General features: G+C 33.7%; 1 protein-coding gene across 2 annotated transcripts in view; it reads left to right on the top strand.

Annotated features, from left to right (window-relative positions):
• LOC106470435 (homeobox protein ARX-like) overlaps window positions 1–13787 on the top strand; it is a 45439-nt gene extending 31652 nt beyond the window's left edge. For both annotated transcript variants that reach the window (XM_022399865.1, XM_013930996.2), the window contains exons 3-4: window positions 278–323; window positions 11968–13787. In XM_022399865.1, coding sequence (XP_022255573.1) covers window positions 278–323; window positions 11968–12582 — 661 coding nt within the window. In that variant the 3' untranslated portion in view covers window positions 12583–13787. The remainder of the gene's footprint in view (window positions 1–277; window positions 324–11967) is intronic.
• The last annotated feature ends 2400 nt before the right edge of the window (window positions 13788–16187 follow it).

The following is a 16187-nucleotide window of genomic DNA, read 5'->3' as shown; positions in this document are numbered from 1 at the left end:
AATTCGGTGGAAACAGCGAAATTTTCACTAAAACCAGAATTTTTTAAATTCGCAAATTAATTATAGTAAGCGTACTAATTTAACTGGAAAACTTTGCGTGTAAGTTTGTAGTATTCATTCAATGTTATAGCTTTTAGATTAAACTTTTGCATCCTCGTGAAAGATGTGGGAATGGGAGTTAATTTTAGCCAGTGATTTCAAATGTATTTGTCCTTAACATTTAAATTCATTTAGTTTACACGATAGTAATTAGATTTTTTTTTTTTTTGCATTATAGGGAAGAGCTCGCCATGAGAGTAGACTTGACGGAAGCCCGCGTGCAGGTGAGTTACAGTTTCAGTTTCCGTAAGGAAAGCTACAGAACTATTAGGATTTCTGAAATAGTGTATTTAAGCTGTCAAATAACATTTATTGTCTAATACACACACATTGTATGTATTCACCATAAGCAAATAACACGGTACTATGGTAGAATTGTCCGGAAGAATACAGCAAGTACAAGTTCGTGCATGTTGTTTAAGCTGTCAAATAACATTTATTGTCTAATACACACACATTGTATGTATTCACCATAAGCAAATAACACGGTACTATGGTAGAATTGGCCGGAAGAATACAGCAAGTACAAGTTCGTGCATGTTTTCATTTACCAGGTAAGATTATCTCAGACATCTAAAGTTAAAAACTTCTCTCGAACATATACACCCACAGAAAAAATACGCTGTAGGATATATAAATTTATAAAGATAAAATCCTCTGGTACACCAAATCCTTTAGTGAAAGTCTTCTCTTGAGCAAATGCACCTATACGATAGAAAAAAAAAGTCAAGCATATAGGTCTCTGGAGAAAGGGCCTCTATCAAAATATACAGATTTAGATACAATTCTTTCTGACACTTGTAGAGATAAAACTAATGAACATTCAAACATATAAAAAAAGACCACTCCCAGACATATACATTTTAAATATATACCCTCTTTTGAAAATACCGGGTGATTCAGAAGGCCATTGGCAGGTAAATAATTTAGAATTGGGGAAGTATAAGAACATAATTATTACTAATATTAATAATGTGAAATGAGGTGTTGTGGTTTTACCTTATGACAATATCGTTTATGTCTTTATTGACATACAGCATACACCAAAAAGCTCAAATGCAAATGAGACACGTATTAATTCACAATTTACCAAAATCGCTTCCCAGTGGCACAGCGGCATGTCTGTGGAGTTATACCACTAGAAACCGGATTTCAATATACCCTTGCTGGACAGGGCACAGGTAGCCCATTGTGCAGCTTTGTGCTTAACTATAAACAAACAAGTCAAAATTGCTCTACAATATAAATAACAATTATAGGCATAAATTCACATTAAATAAATCTGACAGTATCGCGAAATGGTAGCAAACACTCGGCATTTATGTGCTGTCCGTATGTGACAAGAGTGTGCGGTTTAATTTTCAGTATTGCATGCTGTTCTTGGTCTGCCCGGACAGTCTCTGTACGTAAATAAGCTTTCATAATGTAGCCGCTGGCACACATTTCCTACCATTTGATGACGTTCATCCGGGAACCGTTGGCCATACAATCGTACAGCAGCCCGGTCATTCTGACAAAATTATCCATATATATACAGTAGGACCACGTTAATCTGTTTTTCAATTCATTACTGTGTATTATTTAGATTATTTGGAAGCAGATGCAACATAAAGTTTGTATGACACCTTATGTAGAGGGATTTTGTATTAACACTTTTTACCGTTTTTGGACTACTCAAAGCTGCAATGACCTGGTTTTACAAAATTCTGACCTTGCATATGTTTGTCTAGCAATCTTTGCTGTAGTCAGACTTTGATATTCTGTAGCGCAATTCGATATGCATGGAAGCAGTGCTTCTGTGCCTAAGACTATGGTTCTTGAAGAACGAGTTTGCTAATAATTGGCTTCAAACGTTTCATTTGCTGTTGTCTATACCTTCACTCTGCGGGTCGCGGGTTCGAATCCCCGTCCCACCAAACATGCTCGCCCTTCCAGCCGTGGGGGCGTTATAATGTGACGGTCAATCCCACTATTCGTTGGTAAAAGAGTAGCCCAAGAGTTGGCGGTGGGTGGTGATGACGAGCTGTCTTCCCTCTGGTCTTACGCTGCTAAATTAGAGAGGGCTAGCGCAAATAACCCTCGTGTAGCTTTGCGCGAAAATCAAAAACAAACTATATCTTCACCGCTGACACTTTGCGTGAATGACAGATATAATAACATTTCAGAATGGTATTTTAAAACGTTTCATTTGCAGTTGTCTATACCTTCACCGCTAACATTTTGCGTGAATGATGGATATAATAAAATTTCAGAACGGTATTCAACCCTTAAATTGTATTGTCATAGGGTAAGCCCACAACAACTTATTGTATACCACTGACGGCAACATTTCTGTTAATTGAAATCTAAATCATCATTTTATATTTGAGATATATACACCCATAGAAAAAATTTTCGCTTTGACGTACACACCTGTAGAAACATGTTTCTCTTGAAGACATATATCTATAGAGAAATATTTCTTTGTGGCATAAAGAAAGGTCTTTCTTGGACATGACTCATATCAATAACAACCTTTACCAAAAGAATAAAGCTATAAACTCTTTAGGAAATACTAAGTTAGAAAGAAAAATCACCCCTTTGGATACATTCACATACATATATAAAGCCATTGAGACAGACCTTTCTTAGGCATATACAAACCTAAATAGAAAAGTCTCTGTCTTGGATATATATGTACTCTTATCGACTCAAACTTATTTGTGTCAATTCGACTCTTAGCACAACTCTATCTGATAGTTATATTAATACCGATACTTATTAGTTTCAATATTATAATTAATGTAACTTTTTTTCAAAATAACTGACATTAAATTTGCTATTAGTAGAATTCGTTCATTATATCATACATAGAACAATAAAACCACTGAAAACACTTTTAGGTGATCTAATACAGAACAAGTTATGATCTAAGCACTAACGACATCCAATGCAAAAATATCCCAAAACGGGGAAATAAATAAATATACTTCACATTTTAAGGTGGAAAATCAGTCATATCAGAAAGTGTTCAAACTGTACCAAAAGAAAAATAACTTCTTCTTAGTTTTATAAAACTCCCAAAGATCATTAAAAAAGCAGGTTGTTAGGGCGTTTGACTCGCAATCTGAGGGTCGCGGGTTCGAATCCCCGTCACACCAAACATGTTCGCCCTTTCAGCCATGGCGGCGTTGCAATGTGACGGTCATCCTCACTATTCGTTGGTAAAAGAGTAGCCCAAGAGTTAGCGGTGGGTGGTGATAACTAGCTGCCTTCCCTCTAGTCTTACACTGCTAAATTAGGGACGGCTAGCGAAGATAGCCCTCGTGTAGCTTTGCGCGAAATTCATAACAAACAAACAAACATTAAAAAAGTGGTTCTATGGTTCTTGGGTTCATGTAAAGGAACTACCGACTATTTTAATCAGTTTCACCTTTAGAATAATATAGATAATTCAATGAACACGTGCCTTGGAAATACTTTAGAAATGTAGTTGAATATAATTATTGAAATTTCTAGAAACCATGAAAATTTTGTTGTAAAAAGGATCTTCACTCCTGTACGCAGATTTATTAATGGTTTAACCAGACAGGATTGAACCTGTGAAACTGCGTATTTTGAGGTCTACCTAGATGACACTACACTCGGGTATTCCAGACCCAATTAATGTAAATCCATTGACTAGTGTATCGAATCCTAGATGTTTCCATTTTAACATCCAATGGCTTTTTTTTTTTGTTCTGCTTCTCTGTCTCAGTTTTAGCTGAGTAATATTACTTTTGATTAACAAATTAATACAAACTATAAACAGCTTAATAATTGCTATTAAGCCCAGCGTTGATTATTTGAATATAAACTACTAACTAATTGGAAGAACACTCTTCCTTACTCTATATATACCTATAAAGCTGTATCTACATCAAATATACGGCTCGCAGACTAGAAGCTTTAGATCCTGGTTGTATATGGAACGATCTTTCTCTCAAATATTCGGCTCGCAGACTGGAAGCTTCAGATCCTGGTTGCATATGGAACGATCTCTCAATCACATATACGGCTCACAGACTGGAAGCTTTAGATCCTGGTTGTATATGGAACGATCTTTTTCTTTGTGTCTTCCGACTAGTCGATAAATACTCCGAATTAATTATTTCCCAATATTTATTTTACTTTCAGTAATATCTCTTAGTAGATAAGCACAGAAAGGGAGTAATTAATTTGTGTACTAGACGTGGTGACTAATAGAGCAGCAGATCTATTAGAAATGATAGGAAGAAATCAATAAATATATACAAATAATGCTAGAGAATAAAGCACAAGTAACTTATTGTAAGCAATAGACACAGTAAGAACTATTAATCGTCGGAAAGTAAACTGGCGAAGTAACTTTGTAGTAAATGTCTGAATATCAGTCGGAATAGTGAGAAAGAAGTATGGACATTAAATTAATAAACAAAGTAAGATACAAGGGTCGCGGATTCGAATCCCTGTCACACCAAACATGCTCGTCCTTTCAAAGAGGGAAGGCTGTCAAGTGGGTTGCATCCTTGACGTAAGAAACAGCTTTAGAAACGATGGCAGAGCACGATCTGCCATCGGCTCAACGGCAATCTGGCAAGCTGAGGGTCGCGGGTTCGAATCCCCGTCACACCAAACATGCTCGTCCTTTCAAAGAGGGAAGGCTGTCAAGTGGGTTGCATCCTTGACGTAAGAAACAGCCTTAGAAACGATGGCAGAGCACGATCTGCCATCGGCTCAACGGCAATCTGGCAAGCTGAGGGTCGCGGGTTCGAATCCCCGTCACACCAAACATGCTCGTCCTTTCAAAGAGGGAAGGCTGTCAAGTGGGTTGCATCCTTGACGTAAGAAACAGCCTTAGAAACGGCTCAACGGTCCGCAAGGACTATGAGAAATGAAAGAAAAGATACAAGAAAGAATCGGAGAAGAATTTATAAAGATAGACAGTAAAGAACGTCTGACAAAAACATTCACAATGAAAGAGTACAATAAATGTCTGAATATCAATTAGCATGAAATTATAGCAGGGGACTAAGTTTTAAACACTTTAGAAACGTGTATATTCTAAATAACACTAAACTCGAATAATTCTCTAATTTGAATCCAAAATGTGTAATAAAAATTCTTTAAAAAGCTGGTGGGAGATGAAGTCCATGATTAGGATAGTAACAATGAAAAATACCTGAAAGGACGTATTAAAATAAATAGATCACATAATAGAAATAATAGAATAGCAGCTAGTACAATGATCTTATAATAGCATACTAAATATATCAGAACAAAAGGGTTATAGCAAGAGAGTAGACACAAAAAGGACGCATGTGAACATCGGAGCTCGACGCGAATAGTAAAGGAAAACGATATCTTTGTGTATAAAATCAAGATAAAAACGTTTTTTCAATTACAGACCAATACGCAGAGGCGGTAAAATACTAGCAGTGTTTTAGGACAACGGCAGGATGTGGATGTAAGAACAGTGAACAATTATGAAAATAGTTTAGAATAAAAAGCCGGGTAAAAGAGTATCGTGTATTTCTTTGATTAAATATTAACAGTGAACCATTAGAAGCTCCTTGGAATATAGAACATAGTAAAAGAGATTGATGCACTTATAAGAATAAATATGGAAATAAGAGAGTACAATGCATTTCTATTTTTGTCTATTTTGCGCTAAGTTGAGACTAGTTTGAGACTAGGTTTGTTTAGTAAAACAGTCTTTTCTAATATAATTTATGGTAGCTTCTTTAGTAAGCAATATATTTTTACACCTTAATGATAGAAAAAAGACCTTACTAGCAGAACATAAAAATAAAGAAAAAATAGAGGACAAGCCAAAAGTTTTTCAATACCATAACATGTCGATACTGTATCTGTTGCTTCTGGCCTGAGTAGCTTTGTTGTGCATTTATTGAATGCTTAAAAAAGATTGGAAGGATTTAAGGCGTGCAGGAAATTTTGTAGGACATACCTGAGACTCTAATGAAAGGGTATTTCAGGAAGTTGTCAGGCTTCACGACGTGTCAGTTCATATACTATTTATGTTGTCACCTGGAATGATTATTTATGTAATAAAGAATACCTCCTGATTAAGACCATAACGTTAAGAGATAAAAAGTACACTGGGTTTCATTCATCTTACGACTACTAAGATAAAAAAACAATATTTTTATACACTGCGAAACCATTTCCTTTGGATGATAAATACATTCATTATTTTGCTCTTCTAAATCTATTATTTTCATGTAATTCAGCCAAATATAGACGTATTTTTAGTAAAACGCTCTTGACCTTTTGTCTTCCTTAAATTGAAAATAAAAAGTCAGCATCAGCCACCAACTTGTTGAAAAGGTTTATGTTGTCTTAAAGAGCCAATCATACACATGCTTATAGAATAGTACCAACTCCAGTTCAATTATGTTCAAATCAAGAGTGATAAAATAAAGAAATGGTTAAAATTATTCTATCTAAAGCTCTGAATTATTTCATGTCACTTTTCTTAAGGTTTGTTTGTTATGAATTTTGTGCAAAGCTACACGAGGGCTATCTGCGCTAGCCGTCCCTAATTTAACAGTATAAGACTGGAGGGAAGGCAGCTAGTCATCACCACCAACTATTGGGCTACTCTTTTACCAACGAATAAGGGATTCGACCCCGCGACTCGCAAATTGCGAGTCGAACGCCTTAACCACCTGGCTATGCTGGGCCGCTTTCTTAAGGAACTTTCTTCAATTATTTTTAAGCTCCATGGAAAGCTTCATATAAACACCATGCTTATTTTGGTTAAAATATATAAATATTTAATGTAAGGTTCATTTTTTTCAGTTGCAAAATCAAGTGAAAGTATTGTAAATTAATGAACTTAAGATTTTCCATACAAATATGTCCAAAAATGCTCTTACATGTTCAAAAGTAGTGATGTCATGACTTCAAAGTTTTAAAATGATGATTAGCTGAATTTACCAAACTCCTTTTGAATAAACTATATATTAAATCGTGTTCCTGCTTCGAAATGTACGTTTTGTTTTAGTACAAAACTGCATAGTGGGTCACCGTCGTAACTCGCAGGTTTAGCCCCTAATCCTTGTTTGATAAACCCTCAAGCTTCCCATTACGTCATCACGGGATACATGGCTGATATAAAACAAAAAAATAAAGATAAACTTCTTAAGTAAAATAAGGAATAATTAGTACAGAGACTAAGATATCCTTAAGTAAAATTCAGTAATGATTAGTACAGAGAGTAAGTTATCCTTAAGTAAAATATAGAATAATTAGTACAGGGAATTGAATCCCAGACTTTAGCTTTGTGAGTCCGTAAACTTACTGCTAACCCCTTAAAAATCATAGATGGTCGACTATGTAAATGACTATGTGCATTACTGTCAAGCAACTAACAACAACTTTCTTGATATTCTGTTTTCAACTAAAATATTCAACAAAAAAAAACTGAAGTGTTTCCCGTTTTCAAGGAATTACTCTTGGGTATTTGAAATCATCTGATAATCAGCAAGTCAAATCTTGTATATGGTTAGCAACTACTGCAGAGAGGTAAATATTGTATATAGTTAGCAACTACTGCAGAGAGGTAAATATTGTATATAGTTAGCAACTACTCCAGAGAGGTAAAGAACAACCTTACTCTTTGTGCCTGCATATTTTGAACAGTGTATAAATGTATTTAACAAGTAGTTTTCCCAAACGGTGTATCTACACCTCATATATATATATATGATAAGCATTAAAAATATTTTAGTGAATATTCCATTGTCAGTCCTAGTTGTCACCTTAATGTCATAGTTATTCCTGTAAAATGTGGATCAGTCAACGCAAAATTTCTCCATAAAAATAACAAACTGTAAAGAAATTTTCATGTTACAGAAAGAAGGTGTGTATGATTTTGAAAGGATGTCTATCTGAAAGACATTATGCTGTAGTGGAAACTCAACTCAGATCAATGTCATCTGGACAAACGAAGACTTGTTTGCCATTACATTTTATTTGAAGTTATATAGATGATTTTTTATATGGGCTTCAACAGCTATTACTACAATCTAGTTGGTTGGCTCCGTAATTAAAATTCATCGTTAATTAAGTGATAACGATGAAGTTTATAAAATATGTTTGTAGAAACTTCGTTCACAACTCACTCACATGCGAGTAAAACATAAATGTTTACTGAGGTGAGTTAATAATAATAAGTGAAACTAAAATTTGGCACTCAGTACCCATCTATGTAGTTACTACGAAATATAAATGTGGCTGTTAATGTACGTTCCCTGTTACCTGTACTCTTGTCTTATTGGATACTAAAACTCATCTAGGATAACCTTATGCGTAACATAGCGTTATCTTAAGTAGCTAGCTTCAGAGAATTCTAGATTATCCTAATGCTTCTGCTGACAAATTCGATATCACAGTCAGACCACAGTGCTGCTCCAAGTGTTGCTATATATGTAAGGTAAACTCATGGACTACCTGCGTGCTGGGTCGGTAGCTTTTGAAAAAGAAAAGCCTGCAATTAGTGCCAACATTCGTAAACTGGTTCTGTACACGCGATCATTGTTTCCAGTCTTATCTTTTCAAGTCTTTAGTTGATCTAGGAATTCTTTTCTTGTTTTTTTATCTTCAATAAAATCACAAAATTTATTATTATATTTCTATTTCGCTTTTGAACAGAAAGTGTGCAAAAACATGAACTTTAGAACGACATTTTGGATGTGGTTTTGGACATACATGCATGCTTGATAAAAAACAAGACATCTGACAAAAATAGATAAAATTAGATTATATTCGATCGATGTGCAGTCATGCTTCTAAATTTTCTAAATTGAATTATCAGCCATTTGATTATCGCTGTTTCAACAGTTAGCCGAAGTAAAGATCTACTCTATCAGACCAAATCATATTTCGAACTGCAACTTGTACGCCTTCGCCATCGTTATTATCATTCTTATAACACTAATTGTGATATGATTATGGGTTCTTGAGTTGTTTTTACCTCTGATCAAACAAGGAAAGCTGAAAACGTTTAGAAGTAATAATTATTCTTCATTACCCTTGCTTTTTGGACTTAAATGTATTCAGTTTTTAAGCTCCAAAAGAAATCTCTGGTAAGTTTGGTGTACGGTTCTCTCTGTTCCCAATTTATCGTCACAAACCAAGAAGAAAATACATTTTTCGTTTTATTTACTGCGACAGGCTAGTAACTGAGATGGTTTATAACACACAAAAAACTTATAGGATAAATATTATTGAAATCAAAGTAGCTTTGGTTACTGGTATAAAAGACTAACATGCAGAAAAAAATATTAGTTAACACTACTTACAAGTGATGAACAAACATTATATAATTTAAAGTTGTAAAATGTAGTATATAGACTAGTATATTTCACATTTAGTAAACAATTATAATATTCATATATTTTTGTAATAACTATTTTCGGAATTTTCATTCTTTGTAAATGAGTTAAAAAAACTTGAAATGACTTAATAGAAACTTCTTCCAGAAATGTAAAAGTAAAAATGGCACCTAATCAATGTCTACAAATTTGTGTTAAAAATGAAAAAGTGTAACTGAAATATAATGACGAAAATAATTAAACTAACTCTTCAAAAAGCACCATTCGATACATTTGCAGCAAATGTATAATACCGGAGAAATAAGCTTGCTTGATTTCTTTTGTTTTCGTTGTTTTTTATTTGAATGTAATAATGCTGTTAATCAGGACTCTACTAGTTCAGTGTCTTTGGACATGCCTGCACGCTACAGACACCCTCCAGGCATAGCTTTGGTAGTAGGGGCTGATTCTTGTTGTGATCAGAGACATCACTAATGACACATATTAATCATATCCAGTAATTAACTCAGTCCTCGTCTTTTATTCAACCTAGTATGCCTTCCAGTTATATTCGGCACCCTATAATCTTAAATATTATTGCAATTGTCGTGGTGTAAAAAACTTCGTTAACAAGGCTTAACATTTTTATTTTTCCAGTTTCTCGCTGTAAAAGGGACTAGGTTCTGGACCACTGTCTATTGTTTAGTTCTCAGAACACAAAACCCGATCTTGTAATTCAACAATAATTCCCAGGAAGATAAAAAGATTACTGGTGGTACATTGTAAAAAGTGTATGTCATTGATACTTTTCCGCTTTCAGAGGCACATGGCACATGACTAAAAATTCTTAGAAATTTTGTCTTTTTCATTCTTCCTTTACATAAAATGCGATATGATCTCCTCTTTAGTAGTTTCAACGTTGCAAATTCAGTCTTATTCATAATACCTTACTATATTTTATGTATCAAACAATTTACTGTCAAAATGGGATTTTGTCTGTGAGCCTGGTATTACTAAAAATGTTTTATAAAATTTTACCAAGATTTGATTTTGTATTAATGCTAAAAATATTCTCAAGATTTTTCTTTATTGTGTATCAGAATACCTAATCTTCAAATAACTTGTTCACACATGAAGCAGATGGTTCTTAATTTATGTATTCAATTGGATGAGGATTCGCAAAAGTCAAACACTTTAACGAACCCAGTGGTTCAGTGGTAAGCTTCAAGACTTATAACAAACAAAAGTTGATGTTCGATCCCTGTTGTAGGCAAAACGCAGATATCCCATGGTGCAGCTTTGGATTTTGATAATGGTTGTGACAGCAAATTTGTGGTGTTTGCATCTTGTTATGCATTAGAATTTCAAATAGCCTGAAATTGAATTAACTGATAAATTTAAATTTAGTAGTTAAATTGTACTTTGGATTTAGTAGTTGAATTAAAGCCGATATATAGTCAGCTTATGATATTTGCCAAAACGATTGATACACGCAGTTTTCTTTTTTAACACAAATACGTTTTAATATACACACAACAATATAATTTGCAATAACAGTTATTACAAATAGTTATTGCAAACAATGATTTATATACAAAAGTTTAACAAAATTACAAGCAATATAAAGTCTTCCTTTTAGTCTGGAACTTATTCGATATCTTATCGAGGGTTCACGATGAGCTAGTTGATTACGAGTGGACGTAGTTACAATTCACTTGACGGGAAGCTAGCTAGCTTTGTCCTTCGTTATTTATCAGCCACACACACCGGGTTTTCCACCGTGACGTTATGTAATGTTTTCATAAAAATACTAATGTCCGATGAGAATCCACTGAAATGAGTTGTAATGTTTGAACTTTGTAAAGGCTACTGGTCAAATATCTGAAGTTTTCCGATTGATAAGCCTTATAATAATCACAGTTACAGCTTCCAAAGTTGGTAGCACACTGACTATAGCAAACTAATAATAGATACTCTCTTTTTGGCGCGTCGCGTTGGTTATACGTATAAGCGTATGGAGGTTTTCTAGAAATTTCAGTATTACGTAACAATAATGGCACTAACACAAGCGTTTACGTACACATATATTGTTGATTCCTACTCTCGAGAATCTTCTACAACTTTGGAGAATAGGCGGAAGTTTCGCAATACATATTTAACAGTATAAGCCATGTATGTTTTTAAATATAAAATTAATTCAAACAAACGTTATATTAAAATAAATATATATTAACAAATTCGTTATAATTTTGAAACATTTAATATCTTAAACCTTTCTTTTTAAATATTTAAGTAACAAGTAATCATTTTCTGTTCCTTTATATTATAGAAAAAGAAAACTGCCAACAGACAGCATTTCTAACATTTATTAAAATTTAAAATAAGTACTATTAAATAATTTCTACACTCGGTATCTAATAAATGTACCTTTAGAATTTTTCAGTAAAATATTTCATTATTTGTCTACAAAATACAGAATATTGAGGAGTTATTAAATTCATTTTTTAAAAAATTATATGTTGTTTTTCCTTAGGTGTGGTTCCAAAACCGCAGAGCCAAATGGAGAAAACAGGAAAAAGCAGTTGGGAACATTACCCAGACTCCAGGTTACAATCCATACTCTATTACGCCTCCAAATTCTACTTCTACAAACACGCTTGGACCACCAAATTCATTTTCTTCGCTTAACTTTGCTAGAAAGCCATATGATGCTGCGCTTTTCAGCGCCACTTCGCGACTACCTTCTGCATATTTATCGCCTGCAGCCACAGGCTTGTTGCCACTGGCTGGAGCCTATCTGGGACCATCAGCATACGCATTGCGTGATCTAGCATCGTACCCAAGTTCTCTCGTACCTCCAACAATAGCAGCTCCTTTTTCAACTCCCTATCCAGCTACTTCTTTCCAAACGTTGCTGGCTAACTTATCGGCTCAAAGCAGACCAAAGTTGCCAGGCGAAGGGACCAATGAACATTACACAGAAATTCTCAGCCATTTGCCTTCAGTCTCATCAGCTACAGGAATTTTACCGGGGACTCTAAACTTTGACCGCCGGAGCTCCAGTATAGCCGCCCTTCGTCAGAAAGCAAGAGAGCATGAGATTCGAATGGAAATTATTCGAAAAGTAAATGGTGAATATATCAGTTGAATGAATCGACAAATCAGCCGTTTCCATATGAAAAACTTTCCATTTTGGAAGTGTCCATTAACTTTGAGGTGTTGCTCTAAACCAAAGATACTTCAACAATTAGTCCGTTGTAAATGTTCCCAATATCTGCATTTCTCTAATATAGACTGTGATTTCCAAAGCCTTTAGAGCTTTCTGTATTCGTCCAACGTGGCAAAGAAAATATGGTCACCTCTGGCCTTGACATTTTAAGCCCCATCTATTAAGAAATGTTTCTGTTTTTAATTCGTTTTGCGTCTTGTAATGGTGCATATCGGCTTCGAGCACGGTAGTAGTAATTTTAGTCACTTGAGAAATACAATAACTGAAAAGCTCTTGCAGTTTCATAAAGAAACTTTGCCCTTATTCACAAAACTAAAGTTTCTTAACTCTGAAATGAAGTTAAAACGAAAAGAAGCGATCTTAATTCCACGAAATACCAAACACACTGCTTTGAAAGTAGTATAGTTCTGTTCAATTCTCTCGAAAAAATGTACGGGAAAACTGTCCACTGCTCAAACTGAATGTTCGTTTCAAGTTACGATTTTGTGAGTATTTATTGCAGCCGTACAAACTGAATCCATCAAAGTCCAAGGTTTCTCGATTTATAACACTTTTAAAAAATAAGGAAGAAATGACTGATTGTTGGTGCATTAATTTTAAGATACTGACATAGCAAAATTAGATGAATGTTTTGGCTTTCTAAGGTTACAGTCATGTGACTGTATAGAATCCAGAACTCGTACTTAAATACAATATGACCTTTAAATAGTAAGCTCTTCGTCATGTATTACTAAAGTTTTTTCGTGTATATGGTCAGAAATTCGTAAGTTATATTTTACAAAAGAATGCTAGATCTGGGCAAATACTATATTATAATAAACTTCATTTACATCCTTAAAATTAAGTATGTATTTTATCTAATTACTCTGTATTCTAACTGTATTTATGAAATACTTATCGTGATTGTGTAATGAGCATTAAGAGTCCGTCCATTGGTTCAAAGAATGATTGTGTTTGTTAATCAGTGTTCGGGATTTTGCATTAGCAGCTTTTCGTCCGCTACTATATATATTATGATACGAAAGTTTTACAGTATATAAAGCGATGCTTTAGCCATTTTAGATGTTCCTGTTTTGAAGATTGGCATTTGTAACAAAACAGTTCTTTAGTTCCTTTATGTTTGTTTCAGGTTTTATAATAAATAACTTTCGTGTAACATATAGACAAAGATATTTCTGTTAAATTGATTTTTTGAACCTCTGTGTTTTTCCTAATATCATGAATGTAATATACATGTTTATTTAATTGATTTGCGATTCAGAAAACATTCCAAATCACTGGCTCACAAAAGCTCTATTGAGCACGAAATAGACTAGTTTTTATAGTTGCTACGACATTTTTTGAATCGTCATTCAAAAATTTTTTTCTGCATTTTGCATTCTGCATTCAAAACATTATTGATCAAAGTAAAACATTGTTTGGTTTCCTTCATACGAATAATTTTTCATACCACTAGTATATACATTTTCAACAAAAACAACGAATGAAAATTTCCAAGGTCACGTCTTCTCAAAAAGGATTTGGTAACGTTAAAAAATGCAGTCTTTCGCAATGCTCTGAGACACGGCTAGATATGTGTACATATAGTATAATAATGAAATAAAGCTTAACGAGCAGCGTCTCCGTTAAATATCATTCATTGTGGACATATAGAGGTTACTTGTCTGTTGTTTAATGAAAAACAAGATCATTACTCTTGTATCTATACATCTTTTCTCCAAAACATTGTGTATGAAGAATGTAAAATTCCATTACGTTTAAATTCATACATTAATATTAAGAGATATAGAACTGGTAATAATACATGCATTGTAAGTCGATACTTTGGAAATCTTTCTGGGAATCTTAATTCTATGAAAACAACATGATTCAAGAATACCTATTACCACAAATTATTCATTGTGAAAAAAAAATAGACGCAAACTGAAATAATTTAAAAAGTAATGGTTATAAGGAAATAATAGATTCAATGCTTACTTCCAGTTAGCTCATTTTTCAAAATAAACAAGCTGCAGTTAATAATGTATTAAGGTATGACATTAAAAAACCGATATAGACATTTTTGTGAAATGATTAAACAAATCAATTTAAAAGTGGAAACCACATTTAAAAATCAATGAGCAAAAAAAAAACAAAAAAAAACTCTCACATCTTTTGCGTGACAAGTATACCGTCTATAAAATATATATGATTCTGTTTTTACTTTTCTGAATCAACATTATCCAGGCAGCCAGTAGTTTAAGTAAGTTATTTATTACTTATCCTATAAGCTGCACATGGTAAATTTGTTGTGCATCTTGTCCTAACTGGTAAATCGGCTAAGACTCATTACAACAAAACATTTCAACAGAGAATATTGAGTAAGGTAACTGGATAAGTCTTAATCAGATAACAATTCTATCTTCTTTCAATTGTCTTAAAGAAGTCTATTGCGTGTGTCTTGACAATTTGCGTGCTCATTTTTTTTTACCCATCCTATGTCGCATTTTCTTTGTTATAATGTTACGCTGTTTAAATTAAATGTGAAAGTAGAACAGACCGTTAAGATAATCAAATGTCATTACTGACGAGCAAAATCCAAGGTTAATTGCTTGGAAATGATGTGGCTTTTTATGTGCTGGAATGAAATAATTGGAAAATTACACATGAAATTACAGAGGGCTCTGTAGGTTATAAATACAATTGGTCGTTTCCTGTTGCGTGTGCCAATTAATCACACGGAGAGACCGATTTCATCGACATTTACTAACTCATGCCTTCAAATGTTTTCTTGTTTTTCACTGTCTATGTAAATGACCTTACAAACACTGAAATGAGCAAGATCGAATTGTTTTTCTATCAAGACATGCGTTAAATTCAAACCAGTCACTCAAGATATAGAATACGCTTGTTTAAAGTTTTCCTGAAACAAATTCTATTACAAAGTACTTGGAAAAGATTTAGCTCTAAGGTAAATGAACACAATATTAAATTCCTTCTTGTAATTTAGTTAATTTGCTTGTTTTAATTTTTTTGTTATATTAAACATTTTAGGTAAGTGTAATGAAATTGTCACGCATGCCTAACTTCAATATTTCTTTGTGCAAAGAAGCTATTTTATAATTAGTTCTTTCATGCACTACATTTTATAAACTTAAACTTCCCTAAAATTTTCCATGAGTTAGATAAATTCTTTAAGCGTGTTAAACTTTTCTTAATCCACCAGAAAAAATAAGTAGTTAATACGTGAAAACAAACAAGTAAAAGCTGTTACGTAAAGTAACATTAACCGGTTAGTTCAAATCATTTTCTATACAAAAGATCAGGAACGAAATTAAAGGATATGTTTGATAATAATTAATAAGATATTCCAAACTTGCCAGGATAAAAACACCTACGCACAGAACGTTGTATATGTGTTGTCAGTGCAACATTTGCTATAGTTTGTCTTTTGAAGTTCGCCGAAAGCTAACCGTCCCTAATTTAGCAGTGAAAGTTTGTTTGTTTGTTTTGGAATTTCGCGCAAAGCTACACGAGGGCTATCT

The sequence above is a fragment of the Limulus polyphemus genome, unplaced genomic scaffold (assembly GCF_000517525.1).
Source record: "Limulus polyphemus unplaced genomic scaffold, Limulus_polyphemus-2.1.2 Scaffold105, whole genome shotgun sequence".
NCBI lineage: Eukaryota > Metazoa > Arthropoda > Merostomata > Xiphosura > Limulidae > Limulus > Limulus polyphemus.
The sequence above is the reverse complement of the archived record's forward strand: the minus strand, read 5'-3'. Positions and strand labels throughout refer to the sequence as shown.